The sequence below is a fragment of the Nicotiana attenuata genome, unplaced genomic scaffold (genome assembly GCF_001879085.1).
Source record: "Nicotiana attenuata strain UT unplaced genomic scaffold, NIATTr2, whole genome shotgun sequence".
NCBI lineage: Eukaryota > Viridiplantae > Streptophyta > Magnoliopsida > Solanales > Solanaceae > Nicotiana > Nicotiana attenuata.
Genome location: NW_017671418.1, coordinates 18,635 through 34,436, shown reverse-complemented (window position 1 = coordinate 34,436; position 15,802 = coordinate 18,635). Strand labels below are relative to the sequence as shown.

General features: G+C 37.2%; 1 protein-coding gene across 3 annotated transcripts; it reads left to right on the top strand.

The window, feature by feature from the left end:
• The first annotated feature begins 4,329 nt into the window (after positions 1-4,329).
• Positions 4,330-15,566, top strand: LOC109208164 (phosphoinositide phospholipase C 6-like). Of its 3 annotated transcripts, XM_019371216.1 has the most exons (13): positions 4,330-4,878; positions 7,672-7,868; positions 8,405-8,540; positions 8,635-8,883; positions 8,962-9,276; positions 9,356-9,667; positions 9,743-10,006; positions 10,085-10,305; positions 10,403-10,520; positions 12,407-12,559; positions 12,644-12,730; positions 13,146-13,406; positions 15,398-15,566. In XM_019371216.1, the coding sequence occupies exons 1-13, from the start codon at positions 4,549-4,551 to the stop codon at positions 15,551-15,553; spliced, it is 2,799 nt and encodes a 932-aa protein (XP_019226761.1). In that variant the 5' UTR covers positions 4,330-4,548; the 3' UTR covers positions 15,554-15,566. The 3 variants fall into 3 exon arrangements, with proteins under 3 accessions (XP_019226761.1, XP_019226762.1, XP_019226763.1); XM_019371217.1 differs by lacking the exon at positions 15,398-15,566 and having other exon boundaries at positions 13,146-13,724; XM_019371218.1 differs by lacking the exon at positions 15,398-15,566 and having other exon boundaries at positions 13,159-13,294.
• The last annotated feature ends 236 nt before the right edge of the window (positions 15,567-15,802 follow it).

Sequence of the window (15,802 nt, the reverse complement as noted above, 5' to 3'; positions counted from 1 at the left end):
AAGTGTCCATATGTTTGATATTGCTTAACTCTCACTTTGATTTTACTGATGCTTAGTTTCTCGATGATGCCAAAAAAAGGAAAGTTAAGAATGTGCAGTGCTGATCAACAAACCAGTCCCTTATGAACTTGACTAGATAATATTGTTGAAAGTTTGTTTGTTTACATGAATTAAAATATTTTATGCCGAGCCATCTATTGAGTTGCGATAAATGGAAGGCTAGTCCCTTACACTTGTGCAAACATGGACAATTTGAAGAAGAGTGCTGGCAGTGAAGCTGTTTAAGCTGAAGCCTGGAGATAAAGTTGAGTATTAGTGAGCTGAAATGCATATAGGTTTATCATTGTCAAAAAGAGGGATTTTGTTGAGCTGAGCGTGTTCGAGTATGGATGTTTTTTGCTAATTGAAAAACTAAGATCAATTATACTAAAATAATTAGGTTTCGTGGATAGGATATTATACTGATAAACTAATGTACATATATGATTTGCCGATGTCAAGAGAACTAGGTTAGTAGCAGAATGACATCGAATGTTGATCAGATGTGTGGAGATTGAATATGCGTGCAAGTTGAGAAGTCAGTTTGTGTGCAACAAAGAGAGGTCGTAGATGGAGGAATCCATGTGCTAAAGTTCAACAAGTAAGGATAACTTGCATGGAAGGAAAAAGTCGAGGAGGTGGAAACAAATAAAGAAACCAAATCAAATTGGGAGAGATTTTCCTTAACTGAAATATTTTAGGTTTTAGAGTAAATGGAGAAGCATTTCAGCCACCCTCATACCTATATAAAGAGACCAACTGCTGCAGCCTACAACTAACACTATTCACACGAATAAAATATTTACTTTTGAAAATAGCAATTACGGCAAGATGTTGCTCTCAAAGGATTCAAGTTGCTCAACTAAAGAGCCTGTTCCAAAAGATGAAGCTACCCAGTTCTTTAGCTGTTAGGTTAAGCCTATTGTTCTTGAATTGTAATCTATTTTCTTTTGAGAAGTGTAATAATAGGTTAGCATAAAAATATTGAAGTTCTTATTTCACTTTCTAGATAGAGTTAATTTAACAAGGGGTCATGTAACGACTCGGTCGGTCATTTGTATATTTGAGCCCCGTTTCCCTATTTGATGTTTCCCATATGTTTGATTTTTTTTTTATGGTTGGTTTGGTTCCGAAAAAGTTTTGAGTGAATTAGACCACTTAGTTCCATTGTTGGAAGCTTAAGTTAAAAAAGTTGACCAAGTTTGACTTTTATGTAAACGACCTCGGATTGGTGATTTGATGGTTCCAGTAGGTTCGTAAGGTAGTTTTGGTGTTAGGAGTATGTTAGGATTCATATTTGGAGGTTTCTAGTATGTTTTGGCTCTATTTGCCGGAAGTTAGCAATTTGATGGTTTGGAGAGTTCAGGGGCTTGATCGGGAGTTGATTTTGATGATATCAAAATCGAATTGTGGTTTCGAGACTTGGAATAGGTTTGTTTTGTCATTTGGGACTTGTACGCATAGTTTGGATGTAATCCAGATTGGTTAGGCTTGAACCAGACGCTTGGTTTGAAGTTTGGAAGTTTGAACTTAATTGAAGTTCAATTTGTGGTTTGACCTTCGATTTGTAGATGTGATGATATTGCATGTACTTGGAGATTTTGGACAGGTTCGGACAATATTTATGGACTTGCTGGTGTGAGTTGACGAGGACCCGGGTGGCTCAGGTGAGTTTGAGACCACCCAAAGCATTTTGGAATTGCAGATTTTGCTGGTGTGAGGTTCTTCATCGCGATCACATAGTGTATTTTAAAGCTTGGGGAAGATTGTTCTCTGTGTCCGCGACAGTGGGGTCGCGTTCGCGATTGGTGTGGTGGATTGGATTTCGCATTCACGCCCTGGTGGTTGTGTTCGCATAGCAGTGAGGAAGGCTGGGAATTGGTAGGAGCTTGGCCTTCGTGATCGCGTGAAAGGGCCCGCGTTCACATAGGCTGGGGCGATTGTGCATCGTGTTTGAAAGGGTGAAGCCATGTTCGTGAAGGGTTATTTGAGGCAACGACATTTTGTGCATCACGAATGCGAGGCAGTGACTGTGTTCGCGAAAGGTATCGCTGGACGGAACACTTGAGTGTTATATTTCAGAATTTTACCCCATTCTCTCATATCATATTTTCCCATGGATTATTACACATAGATTATGAGATTTGAAAGAGAAATTTGGAGGTTTTGACTATAATTTTGGAGAGCGTAAATTGGGAATTTCGGAGCCGATTTGGATTCGATTTTAGAATCTAACCACATATTTGGACTCGTAGGATTATGAGTAGTCAAGATCTAGCCCTTGACTCAGGTTATAACCATGTGGGCCCTGGTTGACTTTTATTGACTTTTGAGAATTTGATTAAAGATTGAACCTTTATTGTTTGGAATTGATTCCTATGGCTTTGTTTGACGTTATTGAGTTGTATTTGACTAGATTCGATTCGTTTGGAGGTCTATTTGAAAGGGAAGGCTATTTTGGAAGGTTGAAGACTATCGGGTGGAAGTAAGTCTCTTGTCTATCTTTGTAAGAGGGAATTCTCCCCATAGATGATCTATTGGCTACCTGTTGCTTGATTTAGGAGCCACGTATATGCGAGGTGACGAACATATATACGTATCTAGGTTGTCCATATCCGATAAATATTTGGCATAAGATTATGCCTTGTTTTCACTATGCGAAATTTTCATTTATGTTTTACTGATTCTATGACTATATGATTGTCAAGACCCAAGCCATGAAACGTATCGCCCCATTTTAGGCCTAAACGCGCATGGATTTGTCTTTCGAGCGACACCACCTTGAGCCCTAAAAGCACGCATATCATGTGAACTTGTGCCATGCCTTATAAAGCACTTTTCACTTTCGTCTCAATTCCGATGTGGGATTCATCTAAGGTGACATGTGCACCCCTTCTTCAGAGCTTGCTTGCCTAGAAGTCCGCCAGTCTTGCTTGCCCCGCCCTCATCGGCCCTCCCTCTGTCATGGGCATCACATTCCCCCCCCCCCCCCTCGGACTCAGCTTCCTCGTCGAGGTTTGCCCCACCACCTTTTCAAAGATGTGGGATTCGCCTAAACTCGGTTGGTGAGGTTTGCCTCATCATCATACTAAGGGAGATTTGGCTTCGACGCCATATTTGTCACGACCTAAGCTTATGGCATGTATTGGCCGCTTTGGTCTTAAGCCCACACGAATTGTCTTTCGGGCTACGCCACCCCGATCCCTAAAAGCGCGCGTACTATGTAAACTTATGCCATGCCTTATAAAGCACTTCAGTTTCCTCTGCCTTTCCGATGTGAGATTCACCTAAGGCTACATGTGCCCCCATTCTTCAGAAGCTTGCCAGCGTAAAAGCCTGTCAGTCCTACTTGACCCGCGCTCATCGGCCACCCTCTATCATGGGCATCCGGTTCTAGGAGCTGGCTGTAGGAATACTAAGTCTTCTAGTCATAATTTATCTTATGCTCACCCCATGAGGCTAATAGAATGATCCAACTATTAGCTATTCGAATAGAAACGGAAAGACTTCTAATTTACGTACGCTTAACTGACTCGTATATGTTAGCTACCAAACTCGTAAGTCACAGCAGCACGAGTCTTAACGTAGCTTCTAGATGTTTTCTGGAGTTGCAATATATTTTCTTTCTTATTCCTTGTCCAAATGTTCGCCTACGTGCATTATCATTAACCAAATCAACCATTAATATGTTGGTAACTCATTTATTTATTCATAAAGGGAATTAATAAATGATTTACCTTTTTTCCGCTTGAGATTACTCTTCCCGTATTGTATTTATTGTTGTGCATAGTCGGTTTTTGTACTTAGATTTCATGCAATACAAACTCATGAAATCAAAATTCAAATAACATAGTACAAAATTCTATAACCTGAATTACTGTATAAGTTGGTGATTCTCTGTTTATATACTACTTCTAACAAAATTTTAAATAACCCTAGAATATAGTCTAGTGATCAATAAAGTGAACTAAAAACCATGAGAAGTAGAGTTTTTTTTTTCATCTACCTAAAACTTGATAAACATAATTACCAAATACTTGTAATAACGTGAGGTAATAGGTACTAGACGGAATAGTCAAAGTGCACCAAATTGGCACGGATGCTATTGCTGCCAAAAGGAATTGAACATTAAAAAAAACAATATATTACTGAGGACTGAGGAGGAAACCAAAATGAAAAAAAAAAAAAAAATGGCGGGATGGACGGATGGAACATTGCATAGAACCGCTATGGTCTTTTTATTTTATTTTTTCTTTATATTACAAACGTTGTCTCCAACCACATTACCTTCCTATGCTCCTCAAATTTTGCTCCAACACCCCTTCAAAGTCTTCCTCTCCTCACCCATTTTCTCCAATTTTTTTTTTCCTTTTTTTTTGGTTTACTTATCTCTCCTCGAGAAAAATACAGGAACAAGCATGATCAAGAACCGAACTCAGCCCATTACATTGAAAAACAAGAATTTCAAACTATTCTCAATCATGTTGTAGAAATTGATGCCATTGAGAAATGGGGAGTTACAATTATTACAAAGTGCTGGGGTGTTTTAACAGGAAGTTCAAGATCAGCGAGACAGGGCCACCGCCGGACGTTAGGGATGCATTTTCCTTATACGCAGAAAAAGGGACACACATGACTGCAGATCAATTGGCTCGTTTTTTGGTGGAGTACCAGGGTGAGAATGGCTGCACCATTAATGATGCTCAACAAATTATACAGCAAGTTTTCAATCGCCGCCATCATCTCACAAAGTATACTCGCCATGCATCTTCTCTTGAACTTGAAGATTTCTTTTATTATCTATTCCAGGATGATCTCAATGGCCCCATCATATCTCAGGTTTTTCTTTTTTCCGTTTTTTCCTCTCCCCTTTTAATTTTTTTTATTTATTTTTGGCTGAGTTATGTTATGGTTCCCAATTAGGCAGTTAAAATTGTAATAATTCAACTGCACTGCGATAATTTAGTGAAGAATGTGCCTTTCTTCCAAGAAAAAAAAAAAGGAAATTTAGACACTAGGGAGTAATGATTGAGATGGTCATGACTAAGTAATGCCATTAAAGATTCCGCTTCACTTACGTGGGAGTGTTGAATTGCGATGCCTTTTGTTGACAAACGGCTTCCCCAGTGGACGAAATGCTGAGCTCGATTGTATCAGGTGGTCGAAGCAACTGCCCTAGGGGTTGCTCTCTGGCCTGGTCAATGAGAAAGATATTATCAAGGTAAAGATTCCTGCACAGCTGGTGATCAAATTCCCATACTTAAGCAATACTCGACTGATTTTCCCCAGAGTAGAAACATATGTAAAAGGAAGAATAGAATAGGAAATTGTAACTTGAAACCTTTATAGAATGACTCTCTAAATATTTCCTCACCCTCCTTTCTCTCTGTGTTCTATCGTATTTATAGTCATACTTGCTCCAAGCAACATAGCTGTCCTAGGTTAGGTGTTGATGATGGTCGAACAATGAATAGACAATAACGGTAATACTTGTCTTTCTCACGTGTTTCTCCATTTGGTCATTAACGGATGGATTGCCTGCCTTTAGTAACTTCGTGCGGTCATTCTGTCTTTTCCTGTTTGCCATGGCTTGAGAGATAATCACACGAGGGAGTAAGTAAGAGATTTAGAAAAGGATTATTATTATTAGACTACGCTCTGGAGCCCAAAGTCTGAGCCCTACTCCTGTTTCAAGGGGACTATAGCGAACGCAACTACTAAAACAACTATTCAAACTAAATCTCGAGAAAAAATAAAATATTGTTGAAGTAAGATTTGTAAACGATAAGGCAATAGGCCAGAAAGGACGAGCACTCCTACCTTAGACACTGAATCCTGGGTAGGCCTCGTATTCGATAGGCATTAGGTAATTTGAGGTTTTGAGGTTTCACATGCAAATCCAACCATGCTGCTTCTATAGTTCTTTTATCTTAAGTTTCCTTCTCTAAAAAAACCAAGTTCTTAATTCGACAAGACCATCCCAACTGAGGGCTAATCATAGATCTATTATGGTCCTTTTTAAATTTCTTTTGTCTTATTTCCAATCAAAAGCCTGTTATGGAAGCATTGCGTTGATTCACGCAAAGAGTAGAGTAGCTCACCCTCACGTTTTGGGAACTAAAAGAGTGACTACATAGACGGACATGAGCATTCACAACTTTATGGAGCCCTTTAGAGCTAGAGTTGGAGTTAGTTGGCGCTCTTGTCCTTTTGAGTGAAGTGTGATTTAGTAGTAGGCAGTTGTAGTCCCCTCCCTGGCTACTGGATCACTCTAGTGCTTCAGATCCTACGGACCATCCACTGTTTATTGCAGCAAAGCTTTTTCATGAGGAGAAGGGGCAGTGGTAAACATAGTTCTTTGAATCAAATGTTGAATGAAATCGATTAATTTTAGATATCAAAATCTAATTAGGATAGGATGGATGGATGGATGGATGAATTTTATCTTTCCATTTGTATATATTACTAATCAAAGAGGACAACCCTCGGACTGATCATCCTATTTGTTCCAACAGACGGGCATGGTTCTATAATTAAAGCAACTTCGCAACTTTCGTGCACCCATCAGATGCCAATCGTTTCAGGGGTTCCTTAAAGACCTATTTACTCTGCATAGATTGACTGAAACCTTTCCCCGGTAGGCGATCCTGTTGTTCATAGATTTTGTTGTCACTCATATCATCATTCTCACCTCTAATATCTCCTGGTTTTGTCACCAAAAAAGTTCCTGGATTGACAGAGCATTCTGCTTCTGATACTTGTAGAAACAACTTTTAAGGTCTGGCCGCTTCGGTGAATCACTTGAGCCAAACATTTTCAATGCCTTGATCTAGACTAATGAGCAATTATGCTTTCTTCAAAGGATGGTTATTTTCAAGCTCATCTTCTGGTTGTCATTGCTTGATCACTCCCTTTATGACTGAGTGATTACTTTGGGATCTTAGCGTTCGACTTGATACTGTTTCCCTCTCAATTTTGGTTATTAGACCTAAAAAGTGGATATGTAGTGGCATTCATAGGGATAGGATGCTTCACAGGTGGCTACTATGCACGTCCATGGATGGCTGATCAATGTGCGTCTGCAGGCCACCTCGTTCGTGAGACTACTCGTTCTTGGGAATACCAGTTCAGTGTGCCAAGTCTCTTTTGGAACCCATGGACACCCATGTGATGAATTTGGTTAATGTGACTTTGGCCCTTATACTAACACTATCCAAATTCTGTATTTCAAACAGGTGGAACCAACAAATGGAATTTGTCTATCTTGAGCTTTTCTTATAGATGTAGGCCTATTGCCTCGTCCATGTGATGAATTTGGTTAATGTTATATTGGCCCTTATAATAACGCTATCCAAATTCTCTATTTCAAACAGGAGAAACCAACAAAAAGGAATTTGTCTATCTTGAGCTTTTCTTTTAGGGGTAGAATTTGTAAGGTTAATGTTTAGGTGAAAAAATGTTGGAGTACATCAAATGAACTTTACTAACACCCTTCTCTTTAACACGTAAAGCATTGGGGTTTGTTAGTGATTTCTAGTCTTGAATTCTGTATATTTGTTGTTTACGCAGAAATGACTCGAAAATTACCTGTAGATACATCTAGATTTACCTTGATAACTTATGTCGTTCCAGGTACATCATGATATGAATGCTCCGTTGCAACATTATTTCATTTATACAGGTCACAACTCCTACCTAACAGGAAACCAACTAAGCAGCGATTGTAGTGAGATTCCAATCATCAGAGCACTGGAAAGAGGAGTGCGAGGAATAGAACTAGACTTATGGCCGAATTCAGCAAAAGATAATGTGCATGTTCTTCATGGAAGGTATGGTATGCTCCTTGATTCATGTTGTATTCTTTACTCTCAACTTTTTGATATTGATTAAGAGATCTATGACTTGGTAGAAGCAGAAGCGTGGCAAAACCTCTGGAGATCTTTGTAAATTCCACAAACCCTCCAGTGTAGATATTGATGAGATCCACCCTCAATTTAATTACTAACTACATCGAACAAAAAGTTGAAGATGATGAAAATTAATTTTCAATAAGATGAATGCTGATGGAATTGTTTATCTTCTTCAGATGTTTGTGCTCGAATAAATTTCTTCTATCGATTATCAAGTTCTTCATTGTCATCTTACCAGAAATGAAAAGCAAATATATAGATTTAACCAATATTGAATCCTTTGCAGCACTTCTTAATGTTGAGACTAATCGTCTATTATCACTTATTTCTGTCACTAATGTATTCAGCTACAATAATTAGAGTGATCGACTAGCATATGATGTCTGAATAGCTCTTGAGCTTTTACGAGTTCTTAATGAGTTTCTGCTGAGAATTACAGTTATGATAATTTCCAGGACCCTGACCACACCTGTGACGCTCCTTACATGCTTAAAGTCCATACGGGACCATGCATTTATTAAATCTCCTTATCCTGTCATAATTACATTGGAAGACCACTTGACCCCAGACCTTCAAGCTAAAGTTGCAGAGGTTAGAGTTAGTTGTCCCTTTTTCTGAGATTATATATAATGTTAACTCTACTATAAACTCTTTCCCGCTCATGCACCCCATTTTCTTCCTCTAGATGGTTATCCAAGTCTTTGGGGAGATGTTGTATTATCCTCAGTCGGAATGCTTAGAGGAATTTCCTTCACCTGAAGAGCTTAAGCATCGGATTATTCTTTCTACCAAACCACCGAAAGAGTATCTTGAGTCGAAGCATCAAAGAGACAGAGAAAGTGTATCTCCTGTGAAAAGAGATTCAGTTGAAAGGGACATTTTGATCAAGGAAACTTCAGAAGTTACAACAGAAGGTCATGAAGCTGATGATAGGGTAAAACAATGTTAAAACTGTCTTTCATTCTCTTTCTTTCAGCATATGATAAGTTCCTTTTTTCTGGCACTTTTTCAGAGTCAGACTGATCAATATGATGAAGATGGTGATACCTCCAACTACCAATCATCCCAGCAGGGAGCACCTCAGTACAAACGTCTGACAGCAATTCATGCGGGGAAGGCCAAATGTGATTTGGAGCATGCACTAATAGCAGAAGAGCTTAAGCATCAAACAGTTCTTGCTACCAAACCACCCCGAGAAGATCTTGATCTGAAGCATCCCAGAGACAAAGAAAATGCATCCCCAGTGAGGAAAGATTCAGTTGAAAAGAACTTTCTGGTCAAGGAGACTTCAGAAACTACAGTAGAAGAACATGAAGCTGATGAGAGGGTAATAAAGAAAATGTTGAAACTGTTTCTTCTCTATCTTCATTTTGGAATGCTAATCTACTTTTCTCTGGCATTTCCAGACAGTTATGGATCAAGATAACAAAGACAGTGATCCCTCAAACCATCCATCCTCTCAGCTAGGAGCACCTCAGTACAAGCGCATGGTAGCGATGCATGCTGGGAAGGCAAATCATGACTTGAAGCATGTACAAATACCTGAAGAGCTTAAGAATGGGACTCCTCTTTCTCCCATGCCGGCCAAAGAATATGTTGAGTCAAAGTACCAGAGAGACAGAGAAAGTGCATCGCCAGTGAGAAAAGATTCAGTTGAAAAGGACCTTATGGTCAAGATTACTTCAGAAATTAGAGCAAAACATGAAGCTCATGAGAGGGTAAATCAAACAACTTAAAACTCTCTATGGTCTCTTTCTTTGGCATTCTAATCTTCTTCTCTCTGCCATTTTCAGAGTGATACTGATCAAGATGACCTAGGTAGAGATCCCTCTAACTGTCAGTCATCCCAGCAAGGAGCACCTCAGTATAAGCGCATGGTAGCAATGCATGCTGGGAAGGCCGAAGGTCGGTTGAGGCATTCACCAACACCTCAAGAGATTAAGCATCACAGTGATAGAGGAAGTGCATCTTCTGTGAGGAAAGATTTAGTTCTAGAGGACTTTCTGATCAAGGAGAACTCAAATATCATAGAAGAAGAACATGAAACTGATGAGAGGGTAAAGCAACATTGGAACTGTCTCTGCAATCTCTCTTTCTTTTTTGGCATACTAATTTTATCTTCTGGCATTTACTAGAGTGATACTGATCAAGACGATGAAGATAATGATACCTCCAACAACCAATCATCCCAGCTAGGAGCACCTCAGTACAAGCGTCTGATAGCAATTCATGCTGGGAAGGCAAAATATGGGGTGAAGCGTGCACTAACAGATAAAATCGTTAAATTCAATCGTCTCAGTTTGGATGAACAAGCACTTGAAAAAGCTGCAACAAGTTATGGAAAGGATTTGGTCAGGTATTTAGTTCTTAACCATGTTTGAAGTGCAACCATCGACGAGACTACTCCACCTTATTCCGTATTTGAGTTTTCCTATGCTTCTTTTATTTGCTAGGTTCACTCAAAGGAATATACTGAGGGTGTTTCCCAAGGGAACACGAGTTACCTCCTCAAATTTTAAGCCTATGACTGGCTGGATGCATGGAGCTCAAATGGTTGCATTTAACATGCAGGTAACTGGTGCATTCATGTTCCTCTACCCTGAGTTTATTTCTGCCCTTGATTGTTATTTTTTTTTTCTTTCATCATCTCTCTTTCTCCTTGTGCCACAATATTTAGGAACTACCATTCCATTATTTCAGTCTTACCATGTTGCACAATGTTTAGTTATCTCTATTTTCGGTTTCTTTTCTTTTCCCACTTTTTGTGATTTATACCTTTTCTTCCTCTATTTTTTGTCTTGGAGGTTAGTATCTGTTTACTTTGTAAACAAATTTGTTGAGTAATTATAGATGATTAATAGAAAACATAGGGTTAAATTAGAGGCGAATATAGTGCTTTAGTCCGGGGTTCATCCAAACCTAATGTTTGGGTTTTGCGCTAAATTCCTAATCTATTACGATTCTATTTCTTGAATGAAGGGAAAAAGACTTCTAATACAAATAAATCTACTTCATGTGCCTTATCCTTTTCTTGGAGGAAAAATCTTCAACATCTATAAATTGATAATTTTCGCTTCTCACAACAACAACAACAACATCCACAATATAGTCGTTAAAAGAGTCTTTTTTATGGGAGAATTTATTCTCTCAATTAATTTTTTTTCTTTTATATTAGTAAACTTATGTAGGTCACTTGACCAAGCCATATTAATATAGTATGCTTCTTTAGTATATTTCTTTCTTAGCTGATTTATCATCCACCAAGCTTTGCATTGTTAGCTTCCGCATGCACCATTTTATTTCGATCCCAACAAGTGGCATCACAGTCAATCGTTGAACAAGGTTGAATAAAGGTTCAAGGCATGTTCGGTTCTAACCACAATCAATTTGACGATAATGAAGAGTTTTACAAAAAAAAAAAAAAAATTGCACGTGATGCCGCATGTGGAGATAAACTTACAATCTAATATTCAAATTCTCTATTGCTGCATTTTTATAGAAATAAAACCTCATTTTTAATCCATGTTTAGGCCACTTTTAACCAACGCCAATTTTATGCCATGCCTACTTGTAACGCATGGACTCCAATGCTAGTTTTAAATCATGCTTATATTTAACGCATGAGCTACTTTCAATCAAAGTCAATTTTAGCTCATGCTTATTTTTAATGTGTGGGCTTCATTTAACCTGTTCTTGGGCTTCTTTTAACAAATGCCAAGATTTTTCAACTTATACCTATTTTTAAACATGGCAAGCAATAGTTGACGTTGAAGATTATGTGAAGAAAATTCAGACCAAGGGGAGAATTGTTAGGGTTTTGCCCTGAATTTATAATTCTATTAGGATTTTCTTTGTTGAAGAAAGAGAAAAAGACTGTTAAAAGGAATAAATGTTCTTCATATGCATTATACTTTTTTTGGAGGTAAAGTGTTCAAAATCTATAAATTGAGGATCTCTACTTCTCACAACAACATCCACAATATAGTCATGAGCATCTCTTCATAGACATGGATTACATGGACACATTTTCATCTGCACTTTTATCATGGATCAGTATGTCTCTTTTGGGAGTTCTTGGGTAGGCTGATCTATCATGATCATCACAAAATTGGCATCAAATTGAGCAAACATATTTTGACATGACTAAGGACCTCTGACTCTGTAAGCAACATTTAATAATAAAAGGTTCTGGGTTGTTTCACTAGCTCAGGCATCTTGACCCAATGTGACAAAAACATTACATTTAATGCATGCATTCTTTAAATTGACCTTTCCTATTATTTTACATTTCTCTGCTGCCCATTGCTCAAACTTTGTTTAAAAAAATAGAAAACAAATGAATTTGAACACGATGTACTTAACGGAGAATGCTACCCACGATGATTCCCGTTAATAATTTTTAGATCAATGTGATTCCTTATATTCTGTCTAATTGCTATTTTAACTGTATATAATAGGGATATGGGAAATCACTCTGGATTATGCATGGGATGTTTAGGTCTAATGGAGGATGTGGCTATGTAAAAAAGCCCGTTTTTCTCATGGAAAGAGGACCACGTAATGAAGTATTTGATCCCAAAGTAACATCGCCGGTGAAGAAAACTTTACGGGTAAATGAATGTGCAATGTGGAGATTATAACAAACTTCAAGTTTATTTGATGATACTCAAAAGGAGTTTGATCTTTTTTTGCAGGTTAGAGTATACTTGGGAGATGGATGGCGCATGGATTTCAGCCATACGCACTTTGATACCTTTTCTCCCCCAGACTTCTACACGAAGGTTAGTGATGCTCCATCAATTGTTCCAATAGGTAGTATTCATCTTATTGCCTAATGGCTAACCATATTGTGGACGACCATATTTGGTTAGATCGAACCATCTTTCCCTTGAGCTCTAGAAGTGATATATTGGTAACATTAAGTAATGCGGGAGTTGTTTCCTTAATGAATAGTTCATTAAATTGGATTGTTGCTGCTTATTACTTGCATATGATTTATCAGAATTGAACATATTAACAATTTATCAAGATATAACACTTGTTACACTGCCTATTGCTGCTTTTTAATTTAAAAGAAAAAACAAGAGTGCAGATCATTTTAGCAAAAGCAAGATTTCGCCTTACTGCTTTGCTGAATGTAGTTAAGAGAATTGTACATGAAAGGTTTAGTGATCCTCCAATGAATGTTGATGGCAGCTATATATAATAGGAGTGCCAGCAGATGCTGCAAAGAGAAAGACGAGGATAATAGAGGATGATTGGGGTCCCATTTGGGGTGAAGAGTTTAAATTCCCTTTGACAGTGCCAGAGCTGGCTTTGCTTCGGATTGAAGTACGAGAACATGACATGTCAGATAAGGATGATTTTGGAGGACAGACATGTTTGCCTGTCTCAGAGTTGAGACCTGGCATCCGAGCAGTTCCTCTATATGACAAGAAGGGTGAAAAACTTAAATCTGTAAGGCTGCTTATGCAATTTCAATTTATTTGATGTGCAAAAATTTTTGTTCTTTTTCTTGGTAGGATTGTCTTTCGTGGAAACGAAAGCTCAATTTGATTTTTTCTTGTATATCTTTCGTGGTATTCACACATCCAGATCTTTTTTTTTTTTTTTGGACAATGGATGTGAAGTTGTTCTCTGACTTGTTTGGGACTGAGACGTAGTAGTTGTTGTTGTTTTGAAAGAAAAGTTTCAAGGCTAAAGTTGGCGATTGATTCTGTGACAATGTTTCTGAACTCTTTTGACATCAATGCAAACTTCAACTATCCCAGTAAGGCAGAAAATTATATGTACTTGTCCTCTTACAATTTGTGCGGACCGTGTTTAATTAACACCACAGAAATAGCACTTTTAACTCTCGAAAGTAGAAAGAACTAACCTTCTTGCTAAAGTAAGCAATTGCTGCAACCTTCTTCTTTGTTTTTTTTTTTTTTGGTTTAAGGGATGATTATATTAGCATCTAAATAGTAGTAGGTACATCAGAGGGTATGTAGTATCCCCTATGTTTGGTTCCATAGTGTTATCATTACAATCCAAAATATTTCTAGAAAAAGCAGTTCCTAAAATGTCTGCCCAAAGAGTTTCGTTTGCAAACACGGGAGGAACTGCCAGCATAGTGGTTCACTATTAATAACTCATATCTTGTTATTCACGGGATAACAGTCTCTATATTTTTATCTCTATTAGTTTCTGTACACGTGTGTACCGTATAAATTAGAATAGACTTGTTTAAAATAATATATTAAAGTATGTGTATAATGAGTAATAAAAAATATAAAACGGAAAAATTACAAGCTCAATTTGATGAATAATTAGCCTTTTGAATAAAAAATTATAATTTAAAGGTATTCAGTACAGTCCTCAAAATTTTAATACTCCAAGTCACCTATTAAGAGTTTTAAAAAAATATATAAGGCTTAATAGAAAATTGTCAATTGAACACCCATACTAAATAATAAAAAGTCAATTCATTCTAAAAATAACGGAGACAAAACTTAAAAAAAATGAGAAGACAGAAGAGGAAACTGCAAAATAATCCTCTTGTTGTTAATCTACATATATTCTTCTGCTTCTTGTTCTCTATTAGAAAGTTTTTGATAGAATACGAGTTGTTTGGTATTGAAAAAAACCACTAAAAAAATTATTTTTGAAGAGAAAACCATCTTTTAATTTATTTTACTTTACTATATATAAATTTTTAGACACCTTATTTTGCACTTTTATAGAATACTTTAAAGAATGTGAAAAGTTGTGCAAGAATATTACTTCGGTAGAAGATGAAAGATACAAACATTCAGTAATAAATAAGAAAGTTTCTAATGCTGTAAAGAATGTAAGAAAGTACAGAAAGGCTATTAACATGGAGGATGAAAGAAACAAAACATAAAATGTATAATTATATTTACGTACACAATAACATTATAGGAGTAATATTTGATTGAAAGGCAAAACGGCCATCAGCTTATAATGGGTATTTTGGTCTTTTAACTTTGGATTAGTTACCTCCTATAGCAAAGGTTGATACCTTATTTATTTTAAATAAATACCCTTTTAAAAAATTATATTTCATAGCTATCTTTTGATTTTTATAGCCAAATATTTATTTATGGTTACCTCCTACCCTTAAGCCATAAAATACTCTTTGTATTATTTTTCTCTCTCATTCTTTTAGATTTTTGCCGCTTTCTTCTCCTCTTTTTCTTCCTTGTTATTTCCTTGTACGCCTCCAAAACTCCGATTCCAATCACAAACACCAGATTCAAAAAAATTGCTGAAGATTTAGTATTGGATACAGCAATTAGAGATTGGGTATTAATCCCGCTCTCAGTTGTTATGGTCCTAATTGGAATACTCCGTTACTTTGTCTCCAAGCTTATGCGTTCTTCTACTCAAGTACCTGATCCTAAAATCATCAAAGAAGGGTTCGTTTCTAACACTATTTTTATTAGGTTATACTTTCTGAAAATCAGAGAAAGCCCCAAATTCAAAAAATGGCATCTTTCGCAGAGGCACCACCGGGGAACGAAGCAGTAGGGGCAAAGATCTTCAAGACCAAGTGTGCTCCAAATTTTGAGAGTTTCGAGTTAGAATCGCGGCTCTCTTGACGAGACGACATTTTCTGTTAATATATTTCAATGTATTTTCAACGTATCACGCTGTATTTTTCATGTATTTCATTGTATTCATTGTCTTTTTTTCCATTATAATTCAATGTATCTCGCTGTATTCCATGTATTTCATTGTATGCACTATCTTTTTTTTTTATTATTATTGTATTGCAATGTATCCCGCTGTATTCTATGTATTTCATTGTCTGTCTCGCTATATGCCATGAATGTATTCACATATTTTTT

Coding starts and splice junctions, on each gene's coding strand:
- LOC109208164 (XM_019371216.1), top strand. CDS start 4,549: ATGGGGAGTTACAATTATTACAAAGTGCTGGGGTGTTTTAACAGGAAG. Junction 7,869..8,404: donor GTGCATGTTCTTCATGGAAG/GTATGGTATGCT, acceptor GATAATTTCCAG/GACCCTGACCACACCTGTGA. Junction 12,560..12,643: donor CGGTGAAGAAAACTTTACGG/GTAAATGAATGT, acceptor CTTTTTTTGCAG/GTTAGAGTATACTTGGGAGA.